We start from the raw sequence: 22,291 nt of genomic DNA, 5'->3' as shown, positions 1-22,291 counted from the left end.
ACATCTCTTTGCATCTCTTCTTCACTTTTTACATTTTAATTTATTGGCTGTTTTAAATGCTGATACCAATTGACTGGCAAAAAGCTAAAGTTGGCTAATAAATTAGTCAGCACTGGACAGTAAATAGTGACAGATGAAAATTATGCCTTTAAATTCTTTGTTTTTGTTTGACTAAGAGTTTACTGCATCATGTGTGGCAAATAAAGCATTAAAACCATGTTGTAGTAATTGTTGCATCGCTGAATATTATTAAGTCATTTCAGCATTTTTCAGTCTTCACTTTTTAAAACTGAGGTATTACAAAGGTGTTAAAAGCATTCATTTTCAGTCTATTTCATGCAGATGAACATATTCCTGGTCTCACCATTTGAGCGTGTGTGCTCTTAACATTGAAAACAAAGTAATTTTAACTTAAGATTCACGTACTAAGTTTTCCTGGAGGCCAGTCAACATCAGTTTGCTCAGTTGCTAGTATAAGATATAGTATGAAACTACAGTTGAATGATTTATCTCCTTCTACTTAAAAACATAATCTTGATAAAAAACATAGGCTTACAGCTTTGAAAATATGTAGTGCTCCTCACCTGAGCCTAACATCTTGTTTGGGATGTTTGTTTGACATTAAGTTTTATTTCATAAAGCCAAACCATCAATACTGAGTACACATATCTGGAAAAACAAATGCATCATAATTCTTCACCATCTCATCTCCTGCTTTATCATCTTGCAGTTTGGTTTCAGAGACTAACATCCTAACTTCTAACTGAAAGGTCATCAACCTCATTGTGCTTCATGCTGGGAGTGATTTGCAGCAGCAGCAGCCGTGGAGATTAAAGCTGGGAATTCTCCAGTGTCACTGCGCGGCAGAGTGTGATTCACAGCGTAGACCCTTTGATCGGTGACAGAGCCAGGGAACGGGCAGCCAGGCGAAGATTGTGCTGATGGCACAAGGCCTAATCTCTAGATTATCCATCATGCTGCACCCAGCTAATTAAGAGATGTGTGTTGCAAGATCACATCATGCAGGCGCATTATTTAACTCCCCAAACTTTTCTTTAAATGGTCTGCTACGTAACAGCACCTTAGTCCTTCTCTTTGACTAATTGGTTGTAATCAGAGAGCAGTAGTGCGTGTCAGCAAGTAATTTTGTGCTCATGCTGTCAAGTGAGAAAGTTTATGCACGCCGCCTCTTCATTAAAGTTCATTGATGATGTTTTGAAATATCACACATCATTCATGTGGTTCCTGGTAGGCATCAGGTTCAGCATCATGTTTCATGACCTCCTCAGTAGTTTCTTATTACCATCTATCTACGCCTTAACTATAAAGTAATTAAATATATTTACTCTCTCTCTCACACACACACCTGTATTTGCTACAGAATTAGATTTTATTTGTCGTAGGTAGTGTGTGCAAAAAATGTAGCAATAATCAGCTAGTGGATTGGACTCCAACCAGAGTGTCTCTCTGTGGAGTTGGACACACTGCAGCTCTACAATCTTGGAGTAATGATGGTGATCATAGTCCTTGTTCTGCCCTGCAGCCTCAGTGAGCACCGTATAGCAACACACGAATCACATTCTCCACAGCAAATCTTGAGAACAGTAAAAATGGAGGATTAGAAGTCCGACTGATCATGGGACAAGATCGTTTCTGGAGAACCGGCTGAATTATGTGGGATTTTTTCAGCGGACTTTGAAAATTCTTGTATCTGTACAAGATAAATTGAAGTGATTTATCTTGTACAGATACATTTAAATACCTGAAATTAGTGGCAAATATAGTTGGACAGCTCTTACTGTATCTGGATTGTCCACCCAAATAATCTTTGTGTTGTAAAATCCTGCAAAATATTTTATGATTATAATTTTTCTACTTTCCATACTACACTCGTAAATGCACCACACTGATTTAAATGTCCTTTTCAGAAATCACAGAAATGAGATTTATTTTAATACTATTTTATTGCCCACTAAAGAAGGGCCAGTCAATAGCTGGGTTGATTTGCTGTATAACAAGTACATTTCTGGCACTTTGACATCCTTTAATCTTTCAATTAGTCCAGTGTAACATATCCACTTGGGTGGTGGAGTCTTTGTCCTGCAAATGTTTGTTTTGTTCATAAATGAGTAAAATCCATCACCACCTTTAGACAGCAGCATCTAGTTTGGTATTCAGGATCACATCTCTTTTGGTAATACACATTGTTTTTCTCTTTCTCTGCACAGACTCAGTGTGTTCTCAGCTGGAGGATAATCAAAGAGTCTGCGCCTGCTTGCTGCTGGGCCTGAAGATACACGCCTTGCACATTTATTTCATTATTTATTTATTTATTTTTTGCATGCAATAAACAGTGAGCACAAGCAAGTCTCTGCTTGGACCTAGGTCTGTAGGTTAATCATGGGATCAGCCAAGCCCTTCCTACTCCTGCTGCTGCCCCTGATGTTTTTCAACAGACTATCACAGCTGTGGGCTTTTCCGTTCAGCCCATCCTTGGACCTGGATGTCACTCCGAGAACTACCGTCTTCTCAAAAGGTGAGGATCAAGCAGATTTTTTTAAATGAAAAGTCTTAAACTCTGATTAAAGCTCTGTACAGGGGGGGTTAGTGGTAAAAAGGTATGAGTGAATTTTAATGTTCCACAAAGAAATGTTTTAATATTAGTTAAAGATTTAATCAGATGATCAGGAAATGGATCTTCCTTTTTATCCTAATCTGATCATACATGCAAATGTGATACAAATGTTTTCATTATTTACATTTGTATATGCTGGCCTGCAAATTATCCTTAAAGATCATGAAAAAAGCTCCAGAACATGGCTGGATTTTTATGTTTTTATCAAAGTAATCCAATTAAGGTTGTCTGTACAACAAGGGGTACATTGCAGACAAGGATTACAAACTAAAAGATGATTTAGCATCCTTAAATGGTTGGCCATAAATGGTTGGCCAAAATATAAACAAATACTGGCCCAAAAATATGGAGCTCAAGTTTTGCCCCCCAGCATAACTCCCTGAATAAACAGCAGCAGAAGACATCCTGTTCTCATCCCCGAAAGCATCATGGCAGTGCTGATTTAGGGGAGCTATTCCACCCCCTATTAATCCCATTGTACAGCAGTTGGCTTCGGTCTGTCATGACCCAGCTCTAAGGCCAAACCAGAAATGGAAGGGCATGAGAGTTGGTGGCTAATATGAGGATTTACTGTAACCAGTAAAAAGGAAAATAAACAAGAAAGCAAATGAAATGTGAAGTATGTTCGTCAGTGGTATGATGATGCTGCCAAGTGTGGAGGAACATAATCTAGACCAGAGTGTACGATCACATAGATGAAGCTGAGATTTCAGCTGGAGGGCTTTTATCCTAGACCAGGTTTGCCAAATCAGCTGATTACTATGGTGTTGGCATGAGTAGTTCATGGACACCTGGGGAGACAGAGTTGTCATTCACATCTCTCCACAGATTACCTAAGACGGAGGCCATCACACATTTTGAGATGTGACTTAATGGGTAAAAGAATGATTTACACTTGCTTCTAGGCAAAAAAAGCCACATACTATTTTCATTTTCGCAATTACACTATTGATATTGTGTTTAAACCGACATAAAATAACACTTGTTTCCAGGGAAGCTTGCATTGGCAATAAGATGCTAGAATTCTTCAAATTAAGGATTTACAGCATGACTGTATTCCCTTCGTAGAGCCTGTTTCCAAATGATAACAGATTTGAGAATTGTAGTTAAGTCACAAAAGAAACGTCCATGTGTGTATAAAAGAGACTGGTTGATGTGGTTGATGTGGACTGCTATCAGGAAGCTCTTGCTAGAAATTTTCTGCTGCTGCTTTTTTCATGCAGAAATAAAAATTGTATAAAGTTGCTCATGGCGCTGTGGCGATTTTAGTACTCACGTAAAGGTTTTTTATTTAATCAAAAGCCACAAAATTTACAAAAATTGGAACTAATTGGAACTAATATGGTGAAAATTGCCAGAAGACAAAATGTTTACCTTGTGAAATGTATTTATTTTTTTGCTGTGGCTTCAATCAGGTCCATTTGTTCAGGGCATTTGTTAGGATCACAGGTGTCCGTATAAACTGGAGAGCTCTTGAGCACTTCGAAGCACTTACAAGTTCTTTGCAGCATGATTATCATCCAAAAAGAGACCAGATACACAAAAAGAAACACAAAAAAGTATGAGCAGGGACAAACTCTATTAATACAGTGTATTTACAGATGCATCCACAAACACATGTGCACAACCCAGCTAACAGATCACTGTCCTTATTTGCTTCTGCTCCGACTGCTTCCTCCCCTCCCTGTTACGGAAGTGGCACAGTTTTTGCAGTTGGCCCCGAAGACAGCTCCTTCATGCTCAGAGTTATTAATCGCCTCTCTCATGCCCTGTCCTAGATCACACGGCTCAGCAAACACTTCTAATGAAACAATAGACAAGAAGCCTCCATAAAAGAGGGCCTGAGCACGGTAGACCTGATTACTGTCTGTGCAGAAAATACTGCTGAATAGGTGTGTTTAGGCACACAGCAGGTATTTACACGCACCATCAGCACGTCTTCCTTACACCTCCACCTCTTACTTCCCACCAGCTCACCTTTACCCTCACTCTCTCCTCACTTACTGCGGCAGAGGCCAGCTGCAGCGAGAAGGGAACTCCAGCACAGACAAACAGTAATGGCTGGCGCTCTTACCTCCACTCCACCCCACTCCACTTTTCTCCTCTTCGGTCCTCCGAGGATGAGTATTATTAGCGGGCGGGTGGAGTTAACAGGGCCGGCTGTATTGCTAGCCGAGCTCTCTGGTGTCATAAGTGCTATTGAGAGTATTGCAGGGTGAGATGATATTTTGGAGATGGGAGGATGTGCTGCTTGATGTTCTGAATCACAATAACTCTGAGAGAGACTGTAACACAGCAGAAGCTGGTTGTGTATTTGTTCCCGGTTCTGTGGTGCATTTTCTTGATCCGAACTGAGTGGATGATTACTTTGTTTGCTGGAGAGAGAGGTCTAAGGTCTGAGCTTTGCTTCAAAGTGCACTGATTGGTTGAGAAAAGTACACTGCAGAACAATGAATAAAGAAACCGTTGTGGAGCTATTTACTGCAACTACTGGGAGGTGAAGCATTGACCAGACTACGAATATCTTTTGGTTATTTATCAAACAAATGAAAAGGGCTTGCTCTATTAAGTGCTCATCAGACGGGAATGCATGCAAAATTAATTTAGCCACCATCTCTAAATAAAGGAGTCTCCAAACCTTTCCTACTTCAGACTTAGCTGCTGTATTGCTGTGGAATTAAAGTTGTTTGGATGAACGATTTTTATGTTTGTCTAAAAGCTGTTAATAAGATGTGGATGAAGGCATGCCTGGATTGGTTTGGAGAGGACCACCACCTCTCACCATCATAATCTCCTTGCTGCTCCAATCTGTACATTTAATTAATTTAGTCATTTAAATTAGAGACTCGTGCTTTTTAAATTTCTAGTTTTGGTCTCCATTTTATGTTAAGAGCTGGGTCGTAAAACTATTTATCTAAACTATATACAAACCCAATTCCAAAAAATTTGGTATGTCTGGTGGAGGTAAGACCCAAACACAGTACTCGCAACATAGAGAATAAACTAATAGGTGGTTTTGTTAAACTAAAGTACAAACTAATACAAAAAAAAACAATACTAGGAAGACTCAAACCGTTGACAGAACAGGGAAACCATATTGCAAGGGAGGACAGAAGGAAATGCAGACAATAAATACACAAGCAGGATAACGAGGGAAGAGGCCACAGGTGGGAACACAGCTGACACTAATCCAGACAAATGAGACACGGGAAGCAAAACTGAACAGAATACACACGAGACAGGAGATTATCAAAGTAAAGCAGGAAGTAACACTCACTGAGAAACAAACTAAGACACATGGGCTTGACACTGGGACTGGGGAGAAACAGATATGGAGACGTAACCGGGAGAAGAAATAACAAAACGCAGAGATGAGACTAGGACAGACATGAACCAGAAATCCAGAGCTATAAATACAAACTCAGCGGCACCCGAAAATAATATGTTCAGATACTTGAACATAATTAACTTATGCTTCCAAAGAAGTAAATAACAAATCCAAAGGAACACTCAAACACTGGGTCAAAGACCCAGGATAATGACAACTTTTGAGAATTACTGCCTCTCTGTCTCACTTTTGTAGGCCCAACTTTTTTGAGAACTAGTAAAATGCTTCAGTTTAAACTTTTGATATTTCTTCTAAGTTTTATTGTGAATAAAATGAGATTTTTTAATTATTATTATTATCATTGTGCTTTTATTAACACACCTCCCCTGATGATTAGAAAATGGCATTTTTGGAACTAGGGTAGCATGGTGGGGTGGTGGTTAGCACTGTTGACTCACAGCAAGAAGGTCCTGAGTTTGCTTCCAGCATCTGTCTGGGCTTTTTCTGTATGGAGTTTGCATGTTCTCCCTGTGTTTGTGTGGGTTCTCTCTGGGTGCTCTGACTTCCTCCCACATTTCAAAAACATGCAGTTAGTGGGGTTAGGTTAGATGATTCTAAATTGCCCATAGGTGTGAATTTGAGTGCAGGTGGTTGTCTGTCTACATGTGATAGACTGGGATAGGCTCCAGCACCACCCACCCCACCCCTGAATTGGATAAGCGGAAGAGAATGGGTGGATGGATTTTTGGAATTAGGTTTATAATTAAGCTATTATTGCACCTCATGGAGTACAGGTCTGTTGGTGAATATTTGCTGCTCTTAGAAAAGCAGCAAATCAAACCTGGAGGCACCACAGAAGCTGAAAATAATGTCAGTCTCTGACTTTCCACAGCAGAATGCAGTGTTATATTTGTTCTTCAGGCTCACTATTATCTCCTCATGCTAGGCAGATACTGCCTGTATCTCCCTGTCATGTGCAAGGTGTCCCATGGCTTTGGTGACTTGTTTATGTTTTGACACTAAAAACTACCTTGTTAGGTTTGGAAAAAGAGTGGTTTGTTGTAGCATAATTGAAAAGTGACAAGTTGGAAGTGATCCCCTCACTAATGCTGTAACCTGCCTAAGGACACCTTGTGCTTAAGTCATGAAAACAACATTAACTGAGGCCAAGAGAACAAGCTCACCCCAGGCTCACCTACAGAGTCTTCTGTTTAGTGAAGCACAAACACAGCAGCAAACAGCAGTTGTTCCCATCAGGCACATTTTTAGCAGGTTCTGGAAATGGACAGTGGAAGAACTTATCTGTGTTCTGTCCTCACAGTGGTCAGGTTTGTGACAATTCATGTACACATCTCTGACTGTGCCTAGGATTATAAATCATACATACTCTTCTTACTGTGGGCACTTTTCTGTGCTGTAGCCTGAGCCAGTCTGTCATTACAGATTTTATTTTTCTCCTTGCCCTCACAGAAAGTTGTCCTTGACCCAGTTTCTAATCATCAGGGAAGGCGTGTGAGTACATGTGAGAGTGCAGAATGTGCACGTGTGTCAGCATGCGTTTCATCACTCTCAGGGCATGCCCTGCGAATGTGTGCTGCATTTATGTGTGTGTATGTGTCATGTAGGGGGTGGACTTAGTAAGTGCCATGTAAAAATCCTGCATACATGCATCCCCTGTCACTTTCCTCATTGAGACATGTCAGCGGGGAAGACGGGGGAAGGGAAGTTTCTTCTCCTTTTGATGATATGTGGGTGTCACTATCTGTGGGAGGATTGATATTATTTTTCTTTGCTGGCACTCATTAATTTACAGTATGCTTTACTGGTTTGCTGCATGAGTGGGAGGAGAAGGACATGCTGTATCACAGAGAGAGCGCTTGGATATGTATATAAGAGAGAAAATGACAGAAGAGGTCTTTATGCACTCTTGGTGTGAACAGGTACATCGAAAAGGCCACCAAAGGCAAACAAGCAAGAAATAATTCTAATACATGTTTTTTATCCAATACTGAGATGAATCTATAAATAGTATTTAATACGTATTCCTTTCTTGATATTAAAATGGACCCACTATTTTCATCCACTATTTAAATAGTGGATGCTTGTATGAAACATGGCCAGGGTTTCAAATGAGGAGGTTCCTTGGTTTCAGACAGTTTTTTCTACTCTTGGCTCCCATCATAATGAGAGGGGATATCCCTAATGGTCATCTCATCTAAATCTCTGGCTGCGAGCATGGAAGCCCCATCTGTTGTTCAAACCTTCTGGTTTTGAGGAGCAGTCGATCAGAAGAAAGTTGTCTGAAAGGCAGACAAGATAAAACTTGTTTCAGAGGATGTCTTGGCAACAACATTCTGTATAAAATAGATAAAGATTATTTTGAATTCTATTGCTCTAGTAGAGTCCAGAAATAAAAAAAAATTAAATGACAACAATTGGTCTTTTTTGAAAACAATAAATTAGATGATTTAATGTCATGTTGAAGGAGGTTTTTTTTTTTAAGTGAGTTTTTTAAACCCTGAGAGTATAACTCAGCTTTCTTTTCAACTTTGGATCTTTTTAGATCTTTCATTTCTTTGTTTTGGTGCATTTATCTTACTTTTATCAACCTTTATCATGCAGACTATTTAAAATATGCCTGTGCTGAACACACCATCTGTGGCTTGCAGCTTGTCTCTTGAAGTAACAAAGAAAACTGATCTGCCTGAGGAACATAACTACTGCTAGCCAAACCAGGCATTCTTAACTCTTAATTTCTTTGTTAGTTGGTTGCTTTAATAAAATACTAAGATTCATCGACTGTTCTTCTGTAGTGCTGTTCCACTCCATTTCAGCAGTTAAAGCACTTTTTTACTCCAAGCCTCATTAACCTAAGCACTTTTTAAATGCCCTCATTTATGCTTGGATAAATGCATCATGTGTCACTTGGGGTTCAGTATATTGCCCAAGGGTAGTTTGACCCAGACTCAGAGAGGCAGGAATTAAACAATGATCTTCCAATTAGTACACAACCTGATCTGCCACCTGAACCACAGCCATACAACTAAAAGACAAGTTTGTTTATAGTTATTAAAGATGTCATCCCAAAAAGAAATGTTACATTTGGTGGCAATATGTTTGCACACAGGTTATGATAACCAAGAGCTAGTCACTGAGGTGCTGTTAGAAAGGTGTCAGAAACTTGATGGCATTTCAATGTGTGGACAGCAACTGAAAACAACCAAATATGTGAAAGCTCACGCACAGTAACATCCTGATCAAGTGTGAGGATGAGGTTGATAGTGAAGAGTGAAGAACAGGGAAGAACTGGCACAGGGACAGAGGCTCCTTCAATTATAGTTCGATTTCGAGCATTGGCAGGCAGTGGTCTTTAGTAGGAGTTGCTGATAAATCCATTGTCCCTGCTCAGCACCACACAGCAGACATAGAGGTTGCTACTGATCTGATGAGTTCCTATATCAGTTTGTCGAGACGAAACATAGCTAAAAGCTCTTCTAAAAGAGACTAAAAGTAAAGAGAGACTAGACTAGCTTTTCAAACCAAATCAACAGCTTTCTTCTGGCTAATCAAACTAGCTACCATATGAATATTTCTAAATAGTTATTTTGACCATGATGCATGTGATCGACTTAATAAAACATCACTGTAGTGGAAAATAGAAATGGTATTGTTGCTTTTCCATTTAAAAGAAAGCAAAAATATTGAATGCATTAAGCATTAGAAATCCACCGTTGTAACCTTTATGGGCAGGTTTGACAACTAAACATAGATTGTTTTTGTGGGCCACAGTGCATTTTTCCACTCCTAGAGGTGAGATTAATGCTTGACTGTGTCCTGAACTCAATTGTTTGCCCATGGGGCTTGTGCTTTGGCATTTCCTACCTCTGCCACCAGACCTGAAGTAATGCTGTTCTGAAATATTGATGCACTGTAAGTTACCATGTTGAGAGCTGGGATGTAACAAGAGGTCTTGGTAGTAAGGTTCCTTATGGATTGCACCATTATTGTGATGTTGGGAGTAAGAAAGCCTGCCAGCTTGACGCTTCTGTGTAGATGAATTGTTTTGCATCCAGTATGGTAATTACACCACTAATGATCATCAATTTACTGCTCAACAAAGTCTGTTAATATCTTAGTCTAACCAGCTGCATCTTGTGCATAACAGTGATGATTTACAAACAGTATCAGCTAGACCAAGACTGCTCAAACTAAAGATGTTTAATCTCTGCTGTTATTTGCTGTTACCTTTTTGGGGGTTTTTTTTTCCCTCAGTTGAGACATTTTATGCCTTAGACCCTTTAAATCACTGAAGCTTACATGGTGCTTTGATCCTCTTCTCCTCTGATAGTGTTGGTGTCTGATTCAGACACGGTCTTATTAGTAATTCAGTGATGGCCGATGTGCCAGACCTACAATGACACTGCCACCATTTGAGTGGGGTTATGTTTTTCCATCTTATCTAAGATGAAAGTCTTGGCTTTCCTTCATCTCATTCTGCAGTCTCCCTGGTTGGACAAAGTCTTATGAAAGTTTTGGCTCTGACACAAGCTTTAAAGAAAGGTATTGTGTTTGTGTCATTATTAATAGTGGGGTAAACATACCACTGCCACTTTGATGTGCAAAATAAGCATGCACATCAGATTGGGACAGGCCTATTTTTCTTCATATCATAAAACTTCTTAAAACTGGGTTGATTTTAGTGTTAGGATGTGCTGTACATTTCTAGCCAGCCTGAAATCACCTATTTTGAAGCCTCACTGTTAGCATTTTGGCCACAAACATGTTGTTTTTTGAAGAAACAAAAGAGACCATATTTGGAAAAAATGTTGGAGTGCTACAATTTACTTGGTTAGCAAGCTGCATACATAAACTATATGCATACTATATACTATGCACAGACAGATACCTGCTAATTGGTGCAGATAAAAAGTACTTTATTTCACTCAACAAAAGTGAACCACAAATGGATAGTCTTGGATGGTCTGCACAACACAGAAAGCCATATTATTAGCCAGATAGTTTACTAAAAAATGCTTACTAAAGAACAGTTTTTGGCTATGACAGCTACAGTATTCATGTGTAAGCACACCTGTCAATCAAAATGACCATGTTCCTAATTTTAAGCCTCACTGGTATTCAAACAAATGATTTATAAGAAAAGACCCTGCCAGACATGTTGATGCATTCTCAATCATCCAGGTAAGTAAATCTCCAGAAGTTGATTCTGTTCATCTGGACTGAAAACGCTACGTCCAGATGAAAAAAATCAACTTTTGGAAACCCAGTGAGAGTTTTTATGAAGGGAGAAACCTATAGAGACCATACAAGGCTTCAAATATGCCTCTTAATGTTCTACAATTGGGCATTTTAACAGGGTGGTCTATGGCGATTGACTCACTTTTTGAACCAGCCTCAAGTGGCCACTAGAGGAAATCTAAGTAGCTTGGAAAGAAAAGTGTCTGGACCCTCTTGGGGGACACTCCCCTAAGACTTAAATCTGGGACTCTCCACCATTTGACCTTAGAACTGAAGAAGCTTCTCGGATGAGAGGTGAAACATCTCCAAGCAACTTAAAGAAGTCCAGACGCTTTTCTTTCCAAGCTGACTACAATGACCTGGATGACTAAGAACCTTCACAGACACTAGAGAAAATGCAGTTTTTGTTTCTTATGCCTAATCTTCACTTTACAGTCTCGGATTGTACATAAATAATAATTATTACAGCATGAATACACTTTATCCTATGGATTTTTTTATTCACATAATAGTTTGCTCTGACAAGTAATTACCATCATAAACAATGTTATTACTAAAACATAAATTTGATTTGACATGTGTAAGTGGAGAACCTGTCCACATACTGACAGAATCCATTGGCAGCAGTGTGATGTGCCACAATTTAATGAGCAGCTGTGTTTAAAAAAAATACAAATTTTCCTGCACTTCACAATTCACACTACCCATATGGTGTAGAAAAAACACCAGATGGAGAGAGTACTGTGAACTGGATCTACCTCCTGTAAGGAATTGGTCCCAATAAAAGCTGCTGACAGTGAACAGTGTGGATTATTCAGCATATCAAGGACAGCTCGTCACAGTGACAGACACTTGTTGTAAAGATAAATTGCTGCTGCATATTTTGCTTCTTTCTGTATGAAGCTCCACTGACCTTTTATTCAGCTGAAGGCAAAGGCAATTGTGAAGAATCTGAGAGATATGTACTTCAAAACTTAGTCAATTAAAAATAAAATGGCTAAATACCACTAGAAAACTGTGAGAGAAAATAAACCTGGGCATACTGACCCTTTAAAAGTGTGCACATCTGTCATCTTTTATTTTTCTGTTAATTCTCTGTCAGTGTTTAGAAGTCAGAATTATGAACAGGGACATCATATTCCCAGAGCCAGCATCATTCACTCATGAACCATGTCCAACTTGTTTTTGAGGTCAGAAACTGCAACTCTTTTTTATTTTGTTTATGGTTCGCTCCTTTTCTGTTTGCCTTTAGCTGCCAGAGAGTAAAAAAGAGTGTTAGAAACAATGAAAACTGCCCACTGCAGCCACTGTTTGTGCTTCCCATTCATGCTTCTTTAAAAGCAAGCTCTGCTCTTGTTTTCTTAACTTTTTAAACAACCTTTTAGCCATTCTGAAACTGCACAAGTGGACAAAAACACAAGATAATAAATCATGTGACATGACCTCATCCACTGATTTAGGACTTCTTATGTTTAAGCTTTAGTGTTCAGAAGTTACGGATGAAAGAAGAATGCTCACTTATATTAACATTAATGCATTCATACAGGTGTGATCCACAGACACACATACCAGCTAATTAGTATTAAGTAACAGACTTTAGAAATATAATAATTTATCTTCTTCTTGGATTTTTTGCGCCACACAGTAAAGACCATCCAACAATAATAGCAATTGCAACCCCAGTTATCCTGGTAGCTGAGTTATAACTATCCGCAGAGGAAAATAACATGCTTTTTAGTGGTGTAAAGTTTTGAACATTTTGACCTTCTATGGAGATAGAGCCCCTTTTGAAACATGTATCATATGGCATCTAGAGGACCTGTAGTCACTGTCACATCTGTGCTGACTTCATTTTTAAGCTTTAGGGGTTGCCCTTTGGCAGCAACATGTGTTCAACTTTGCAAAAGGGTCTGTGTCCATCCGTGAATGTCTGATCTTTTGCTAATCCTCGTCTGACCTTTTCTAAACATAACCAAGTGGCTTTGTTACAAGTGACAGCTAAGAATGAAAAAGAAAATAAAAACTGAAAATAAGAGGTCAGCTAAGTCTCAAAAAATTTTCTTAAGCACAAGATCTCCTGGATGTCCAGTCTCCTGGGTAAAAGTCATGTGTCTGACCCATGCATCTACCACAAACTACTTCATTTGTCAACTTTGTTGGTCAAATCCCTGAAGGCAAACTTCTTCCACAAGAGAAGTAGAAACTAAAAGGTGTCAATAAGCATGTTATAAACAAGTCGATCGAAGCCCGTGAACAGAAATATTAACTTTTTAAATTGGTGCAAAGGTTTGATCAGAGTTATAAATGTAAAAGTCGTTTTGAGTAAACTGAAAATTATGTCGATAAAGCAAGTGTCAACTACTAGCAGATGGTTGGAACAAAAAAATAAATAAAAAATACCTCCCCCATCTCACCAAGAAATAACAGGCTGAATGGATAAAATATTATCTTGATTCGATGGTATTGTATATTCTGCAGTTTACAGACCTTACTGCTAATTGTCTTTTAAACTAAATAAACACTTTAAAATGACAGATTTCAGTTTGTGCACAGCTTCTGCATTTGCCTGTAATAATTTCCTATGGTAAACATCGTAATATAGAAAATAATGGAGTCAGCAGATGACACGCCGTCATACTTCACTTTTTATTTTTTTTAACCTTTGCCTTTATTCTTGCACAAGGTCTTTTGTGCATAATTGCTTACATAACACACAGTCATGTAGCTGACTCTTGACCATGGTAAAGAAATAAAGAGTCGCTTATATAATGTGGATCGAGTTGAAAGAAACTGACAGTGCTGACAGTGTCCAAAGAAATGAAGTCAGGCTTTCCTTCAAGCCTTTGTTCCCAAATTTTTTTGTGAGCATGTGCACGTTTTTGTTTGTCACATGCTCGCCACAGTGGGTGCAGTGATCGGTGAGTCACAGAGGAAGTCACACACTCAGACTGTGACAGACACGCATACAAACATACAGTGGATTTACTATCATCCAGGACCCCACATGGTGGATTACAAGTGTGTCTGAGCATGAGTGCGCACATTATGGCTACGCCACCTGTGACGGCTCAAGTGCCGAAAACGCACTCATTCTGGCAAACACACAACGCACACTCCTCAGATCTTCTGAGTCACTGATAGAGTTGTCTTTACTCTTTTTCAGGAGGCAGATGATGGGTGAAATAAGCGTGAAGAGTATGTGTGTGTTTGTGTAACCGCTGACAGATGTTTCTGAGGAGCATTTTGACCTCTTCCCCTCATCAAACCTGTGTACTCTGAAGAGTCAGAAAAACTGACGTGCAAACACACACACACACACTCAAACACAGTAAATGAACAGTAAATAGAAACCAGCCAGCAGGCTAAGAGGTTTCTGGCACACCTCAGTGCTCTGTTGAATTTCCCCATTGATTTTGCAGCAAAGCGCAAGGTACATTGTGTGTCTCTCTGTATGTGTGTGTGTGTGTGTGTTTCTCTGTGTGTGTCTGCGGATATAAAATAATGGCCAGGTTCATGGAACAGCAGGTTGACATCTGTATGTGTTGCTAAATAGATATTCATAGCAATCCTCTTAGTGATAATGATTTATATTTTTCAGTGTTGAAAACTGCATTAATCTATATTTCTATATTGACAACAAATCAAATGTAATATGGAATATGTTGCCTCTTCTAATAAGTGCTTTCAGGAGGCAGAAAATTGAACTAAAATTAAAAATATACACATTTTGATACCAGATGCTGTTCTTGAAGGAACAAACAAGGAATTTGTGACTCCTCATGCAATCAAGCTGGGGATATTTTGCTTGTTAGTTGAATGTGTAAACTAATATACACTGGAACCACTAAGAAAATTAAAAAAGAAATGACTACATTTTTCATGGCATAGACTGAAAGTTTTGGAAGCATTGGTCTATATTGAGATGATAGCATCACAGTTACTGCAGATTTGTCGGCGTCACATTCACGATGCAGATCTTTCCACAAAGGTGCCTTATTGCATTGAGCCCTGGTGACTGTGGAATGCACTGAACACATTTTCATGAAACCAGTATGAGATGATATGAATTTTGTGGTATGACAGATTATCCTGTTGGAAGCAGTGATCAGAAGATGAGTAAACTGGGCAGAAAGAAGTGGCCTTGCTTCACATGTTGTGCGTTCACAGATGCTCTTCTGCTTACTTGGTTCTAATGAGTGGTTACAGTATTTGAGTTACTGTTGCCTTCCTATCAGCTCAATGATGTCCATTCTCCTCTGACAACTGGCATCAGTAAGGCATTTTTCTGCAGAGAGCTGACACTTAGTGGATACTTTCTCTTTTTTGGACTATGCTCTGTAAGCCCTAGAGATGGCTGTGTAGGAAAATCCCAGTAGATCAGCAGTTTCTGTAATACTCAGGCCAGCCTGTCTGACACCAGCAACAATACCTCAATCAAAATTGTCTTTATTTCCTATTCTGGTGGTCAGGTTGAACTTAAGCAGGTTATCTTAACCATGTCTTATTAATTTCACAAACCACTGTGGCCCACCCATGGCTGGGTCCCAAGCCCAGATAAATGGGGAGGGTTGTGTCATGAAGGGTGTCTTGCTAAAAAGAACTTGGCCAAATCAAACATGCAGATTACACAGAATGAGGTGCTAGTGACAGGGTGAGAAAGAAGCAGATGATTTGCTGTGCCAACCTAATTGCAAAGAGTTCCTGCCATGACAAATTTTTGTTAGAAGTCAGTTGAACAAACCTAATGAAATGACCAGTTAGTGTGTATACTGTTACAATGGTGGATGCGCATAGTAAACAATTTAACTTTCAAGTATTGCAGTAAGTGTACGTACAAGTTACCCCGTGATCAAAGAGGTCCCAACTCTTGTCTTGAGAAAGTTTTTTGCTACTCTTGGGTCTGAATGATGTCAATGGATGTAAGTGGGTAGATATCCCTAATACGGTCAATTCAGGGACATGCTTGGGCTTTGACTAAAGTCCCGCTCACCTGGTGCTCAAATTTTGTTTGCATAGGGCTGCCAAACAGAATAAATCTAGCTTAAGGAGCTCAAACAGTAGATAAACTGAGGGAGCTACACCAAGGGTCAGTAGAAGTTCAATAAGGATTAACTGTGACTCATGCAAAGCTACTATAAATTCCAAGAATTAAAAATATGGATCTCAATTCATTACTCCCTAAGGTGGAACTGGATCATAACACACTTGCATGTGTTATTTCTGAAGTTGTGTTTTTGTACTTTTCATGTTGAGCAGTAGCTCTAGGAGTTTGAAAAGTGTGTGCATGCATGTAAAAAAAAAGAGCAATTTATTTTCCAAAGTCTCAACTTTTATCTGACAGATTGCGTTTAGAGCACTCCTGTAATTGCTGCCAATTGATTTTTCATTTCTGTGATTCAGACTAAAAAAAAAGTTTTCTCTTTCATACCTCGGACTCAAGATCAAGTGGTGTGAAATAGCAATCGCTCGCGTCATACCAGATCTGAGACCAAGGTCACTCTGCCTCTGCTGCCTTGAGGCCAGGGACATTTTGTGTCACCACAGTCCTTCTCATCAGCCCTGTGCTTGTTATATCATACAGTCACTATTTTTATAAGATAGAGACCAAGGCTTTTGCTTACTTGGATGAGTCACGAGTAGCGGGCTCTTTACATTGCCTTGGGTTGAGATTTTGTGTTTGCATAACTCTTACTTTAAATATGGTCTCAGACAGTATGCAGTGTTCTTGTGAGGAGGAAATTGTTAATGTCATGCATTTTTTTAATGCGCGTGACTGTGTTTCTTTCTTTATCACACTTTCTTCTTGAATATATCTCATGTATCGGTTTGTTTTCTGATGTTCCCATGTCTTTTAGATTATATTTAGATTATTTGCATGTGCAGTGGAGTGTACACCCTGCTGGGTGAATCCTGGCCCTTCCTACCAAAGCACCCTCATCTACCCTTCAGATGAATCCCCTCCTGGCGTGTCCTGACCTTTGCCTGTGTTGGATGACATGCTCATTGCTCACTCAAATCTAAAGTTGACAGGCTGAAAAATGTTTTTAAAAAAAGAGGTACACAGTCACGTGGCTTTCATTGATAGCTACAGTAGTTTTGCAATAGTTGCTGATAAAGTTCGTGGAAAGTTGAGTTCATGGAAATGAACTCTGGAAACAAAAAACGGATCATTCTCAATTTATTAAAACTTTTAATTACTGCTCTTGCCATCATAGCAGTCACTAAAAACAGGTTTGAGGCTGCAGGAAATGCAAGCAGGAATGCGATCACTTAAATCTTACGTAAACTATGAGGCAGTCCAATTACTGGAACGAAATGATCAAATTTCAGCTGTTTTCAACGCCTATCATAATTAACATAGTTGTTCAGCTCTCCTGTTTAGTGAGAGATAAAAAAGAGGTTGGAAGATCTGACTACGATTTTGAGTTATTCACACAGAGAAAAACAAAGAACATGTTTTTTTAAGTTAGTATGTAAGCAGGTAATAAAACATCAAAAAGCCTTTAATGGATACAAGAAAAGCTGTGAATTTCAAAAAAATGTCCCTGTTTGTAACACTTAAAAACTGAACTGTAAAGTCTCATTAAAACTGCCTGTGTCTGAGGACTTTTGAAAAGTAAAATCCTCTCTGAAAATGTGCATGTCACAAAAACAGAGCTGTGCCTGGAGTCCAGTTAATGTTAAAAGATTGAGTGCATCTCATTAGTTCTCTGTCCCACCTAGGAAATTACACTTTATATATTGCACAAAATACTAAATTGCTCACACTGCACAGACATCTTTTATGCTGACATAAAAATGCTGAGTAATTTAGGTAATGTAATTTAGGTCAAGTTTGAATATTTAAATATTTAAGGTAGCTGTCATACAAACTATGTATTATGGCTACTCATTTACGTAAGTCTTAAGGCGCTAGTGCAACAACAAATGTCAGCTGCTCTTGTTAAACTGAGAAGGGTACGTTTATAGTACAAAATCTGCTTGCGTTCTCCACCATGGAATCAAAGATTTTATTGCCCTTGATTAGTTTTATTGCAGCTTGCACAGAAGTCACCTGGATAATTGATGCCTTTCAGATTACCTTTTAAGGTCATTGCACATTTCTTTGCAGCTGCATTCTAGGCTCTGGTTGCCTAGTTACCCATCTAATGTATTTACTCCCAGTCCATATGTCAATCAACTGGTAGTTGTTTCAGCCGTTCACCTGGAAGCTGAGAAATGCTCGGGCCCACTTTTGCTGCTTGTAGTTATTTGACTGTAGTCGCTTTAAGTTGCACTTTCTATGGTCTCACCATGTTGCTTCCAGTGTGGATGCACTTTTAAGAGAGATGCTCAAAGTCTAAACAACACCATGAACTCTATAAAACTTTATCTTACACTCCAACATACACTCCAACACTCCTTGTCAGTGTCTTAACATAGACATTAAAAACAGTCTTCTACTACCTCACAGAAAATCAGAAATATTCACTATTACAGGAAGAGCAGTGACTACAGAGGATTACAGTTTTTTAATTTATAAATTTATGCTTAAAATAAACATTTTAAAAGTAAATTTGGTATTTTTTTAAACATAACTTTAAAAAAAAAGGAAGAATGAATGTTTTAAAACTTTTGTAAAGGATTTCCTCTACCAGGAGCTGTGTGTGCATCATCAGTCTTCTCAGCTGCCATGCGTATAATCAGCCTGACAGCCATAACGGAGCTGGTATGATAATAACCTAATTATTGACCAGTAAGAGCATCCCTGTGGTTGTCTGACTGTCAGTTAAAAAAAAAAAAAAAGGCTGATAAGAAGGAAGGTGTGCAGAAAGAAAAGCTGCTGACTCAGTCTCTGGTTTTCCGGGAAGTTGATAGGTTCCTGCAGAGTTACTGTCATCGCCCAGTGTGTCCATGTGATGGTTAGGCAAGCAGACAGTTGTGTGGGGAAGAAACTGCCTTCCATGTGATTCTTGGGAAACTCGAACCAGTTTTCATCATGTTGTATTATGCAAGATCAAACACGCTGGAAAACTCGCTGTCATCCTCATTATCATCATGGTTATTGTAAATTGGGGAAGTAAAAGCATTACTAATACTGTAAGTGTGATACAGTGGAGGTGAGTCACAGCCTGGGAGAGTATATGTGTTTATCTCATGCATATAACATGGACTCCAGTTTCAGCTGGGACCGTTTTTTTTTTAACTGCTCTGACAGTTCTTGAGTTCTTGACAAAGTTGAACCTAACCATCAAAAAAAACTTGGCATTTTTGTCTCAGACTGTTTGTACCTGTAGGATCTCACTGATATGTTTATTAACATCTTAAAAACTGCGTACATAGGTAGATTTTCCATGAACAAATACAGGAACATTTCTGTGGATTGACTCATGTTGGCTAGCCTGCTTGGCTAGCAAAATGCATGTGTAATTCACTTTTGGAGTTGTGCATTTTCTTTAGTAATTTTTTCCCCATGTGTAAATGGACTGATTCATATAAATCGTTTCTCTACTCTACTTTATGCAACTGATTGTTACTCTGTGATTTCCTGTTTTATTTTGATGGCTAGTTGTTTTTTGTCTTGTCCTTGGCCTTCCTTAGCAGCAGTGAACCGTTTCCATCTTCTGTCTTGTGTTTGGTTTGACTTGATTGTTTTCACGTTGTCTTCTGGGCAAATATGTTTTACAAGTTTTAAGCTGTACCTAACTAATACCACTGAATGAAGAATGAACTGCGTATTCCGTTGTCATGGAAATGGGACTGTATTAATCTAGTGATGCAGAAATGTTAATAAACCTGATCTGCTGCTAAGTGCCTTTTACATTGCTGGAACTGCAGCTGCTTAAACACAGGGCACCCACCAAGACAAACACCTGTTCAATCAATAAAATTAATTTCATTTTGATCTGCTGACAAACTAAATCAATTTCCAAGTCTCTTTTATTGGACAGTAACATTTAATGTTTAAGTGTATCCAATTTAAAGCCCAATCTTTAAGTTGGATACAGTCAGACATTAAACGTTACTCTCTATTAAAGGAGACTTGGAGAACTAAAGTTTCAGAGCCTTAATCTGCAGCCGCCCTCGTCTAAGAAATAAACAGTAGCACTGAGAACACACCGAGTCTTAAGCAGAGGGCCCTGCTTGATGGATCATAGCTCCATTTGGTCACGGGGGAGCTGGAGCCTATCCCAGTTGTCTTAGGGTGAGAGGCAGGGTACACCCTGGACAGGTCACCAGTCTGTCGCAGGGCTAAGACATAGAGACAGGCAACCATTCACACTCACATTCACACCTATGGGCAATTTAGAGTTACCAATTAACCTAACCTCACTAACTGCACATCTTTGGACTGTGGGAGGAAGCCGGAGTACCCAGAGAGAAGCCATGCAAACATGGGGAGAACATTCAAACTCCACAGAGACCCTGGCCTGATAGTGAAATTGAACTCAGCACTTCTTGTTGTGAGGCAACAGTGATACCAGTAATCTCAAATGGAGTTTTAGGGTTTTGTCAAGCCAGCTAGTGCAAAAAAGCTGGCTATGTTGAACTTAGTTTGTAGTATACCTCTTTGAAAACTGTGGTTTTTGTTTACTCTGATGATAGTTACTCTGAGTTTTCAGATTACTACTACAATACTACTACACAAAATACTTTATTTGTAGCAGGCTGTAAACAGGTTTGTTTTTCCTGCATTTTAAGTTGGGCATTTTATCATGGAAATCTGTGAAATGTTACATACCGGTACTCTGTTTTGTGTTCAAGGCTATAACGTTAAAGGGATTATCCTTCAGCCTCTGAAAATAATGATGCAATTTATATGCTTTTTAGTTATACGCTCATATTCAATCAATTCTTGTTGATTTAGATGACATGATTTAAAAATTTATCACAGTCAGGCATTTTATGATGTATAATTGCATCATATTACCCTAATTTGATGTTGAAGTGACTATGAACTGATACTGACCCTGATCCACTTGAATGCATAACATTTATGAACCATGGCATATAAGATAATATAATACTTAAGCTTCCATTGCCTGCTAATCATCTATATACTTTTCGCAGTTACTCTGTGATCCCATGGCCTCCCTCAGCAGCAACGAACCGTTTCCGTTTCCTTAAAGGCACTATGAACATCAGAATGAATTAACCGCAACAAGCGTGCAGGTCCTCACATTGTGCTTAATTGATTGGTTGAGGACTAATATAGCTTATCTTTTTACTGGGAGCCGAGACATGTTGCTGTTATTTCACAACAGAACGAGATGAAGGAGAGGGAGGCAGAGAGGATGTGTGGAGATTAATGTGCCCATCTGCACTGTGCTGACTCATATTCCTCAGTGCAACACTGTTGATACCTTCATCTCTTCTGTTGTTCTCTGAAGACAGCTGTTCTTTCCGCATGCAGGGTTTTTTATTCTTCTTAATGTCAGATTTTCTTAATCAGACATTTATCACTCACTTTTAGAGCAAACCAAAGCTCTGTAAACCTACTTCTGCACTGAAGGAGATCTTTCATGCCCACAGGAAGAAAAAAAAACAATGTCCTCCTTTTCGCTGTCTCACAGCAGCAGCGCAACCTGCCCTCATTTCTGAGGTGCTACATTGGGGTGCGTTCAAATATTTAGTTTAGTGCACCAGGCCAATTATTTTTCAACCTCTCTGTCTGCTCCAGTGACAGAAGATCAAAAGCCAAAAAGCCATCCGCCATGTTTACCTTGTTAACACGTACTTTTCATGGACTTCAGTGCCAGTAATTTAGCCCACTTACTGTAAAAATCTCTCACACATCACCCTCGTTCACACACACACAGCAGGGATGATGTTGATGCTATCGTTTTACCGCTGATGCGATTTGGCAGTACTGGGGCACGATTCCTGCTGAATGCCCTAAAATTTTGCCTCCCCTGTGCCCCCATCCCCACGTTCTGTCTCTATAGTCCTCTTCGCAATCACTCCAGCGACTCCCTCCCCGTCTCCCAGATCTGTAGTTGGGTCTCACCCTCACACGCTCAGTCACACACACTGAGCATGTTCATTTGGGGTGTGTAGACTGCATTCATTTTCCAGTGAGTGTAAAGTCAAGC

The 22,291-nt window shown here is 39.3% G+C and overlaps 1 protein-coding gene across 1 annotated transcript in view; it reads left to right on the top strand.

Moving 5' to 3' along the window:
* The window catches only part of sema4gb (sema domain, immunoglobulin domain (Ig), transmembrane domain (TM) and short cytoplasmic domain, (semaphorin) 4Gb), a 59,372-nt gene that overhangs the window by 4,650 nt on the left and 32,431 nt on the right, over window positions 1-22,291 (top strand). Inside the window, exon 2 of the mRNA XM_031760173.2 lies at window positions 2,229-2,536. Coding sequence (XP_031616033.1) covers window positions 2,401-2,536 — 136 coding nt within the window. The 5' untranslated portion in view covers window positions 2,229-2,400. The remainder of the gene's footprint in view (window positions 1-2,228; window positions 2,537-22,291) is intronic.

Source organism: Oreochromis aureus, linkage group 8, assembly GCF_013358895.1.
Source record: "Oreochromis aureus strain Israel breed Guangdong linkage group 8, ZZ_aureus, whole genome shotgun sequence".
Taxonomy (NCBI): Eukaryota; Metazoa; Chordata; class Actinopteri; order Cichliformes; family Cichlidae; genus Oreochromis; species Oreochromis aureus.
This window is presented reverse-complemented; position numbering and strand designations above follow the sequence as displayed.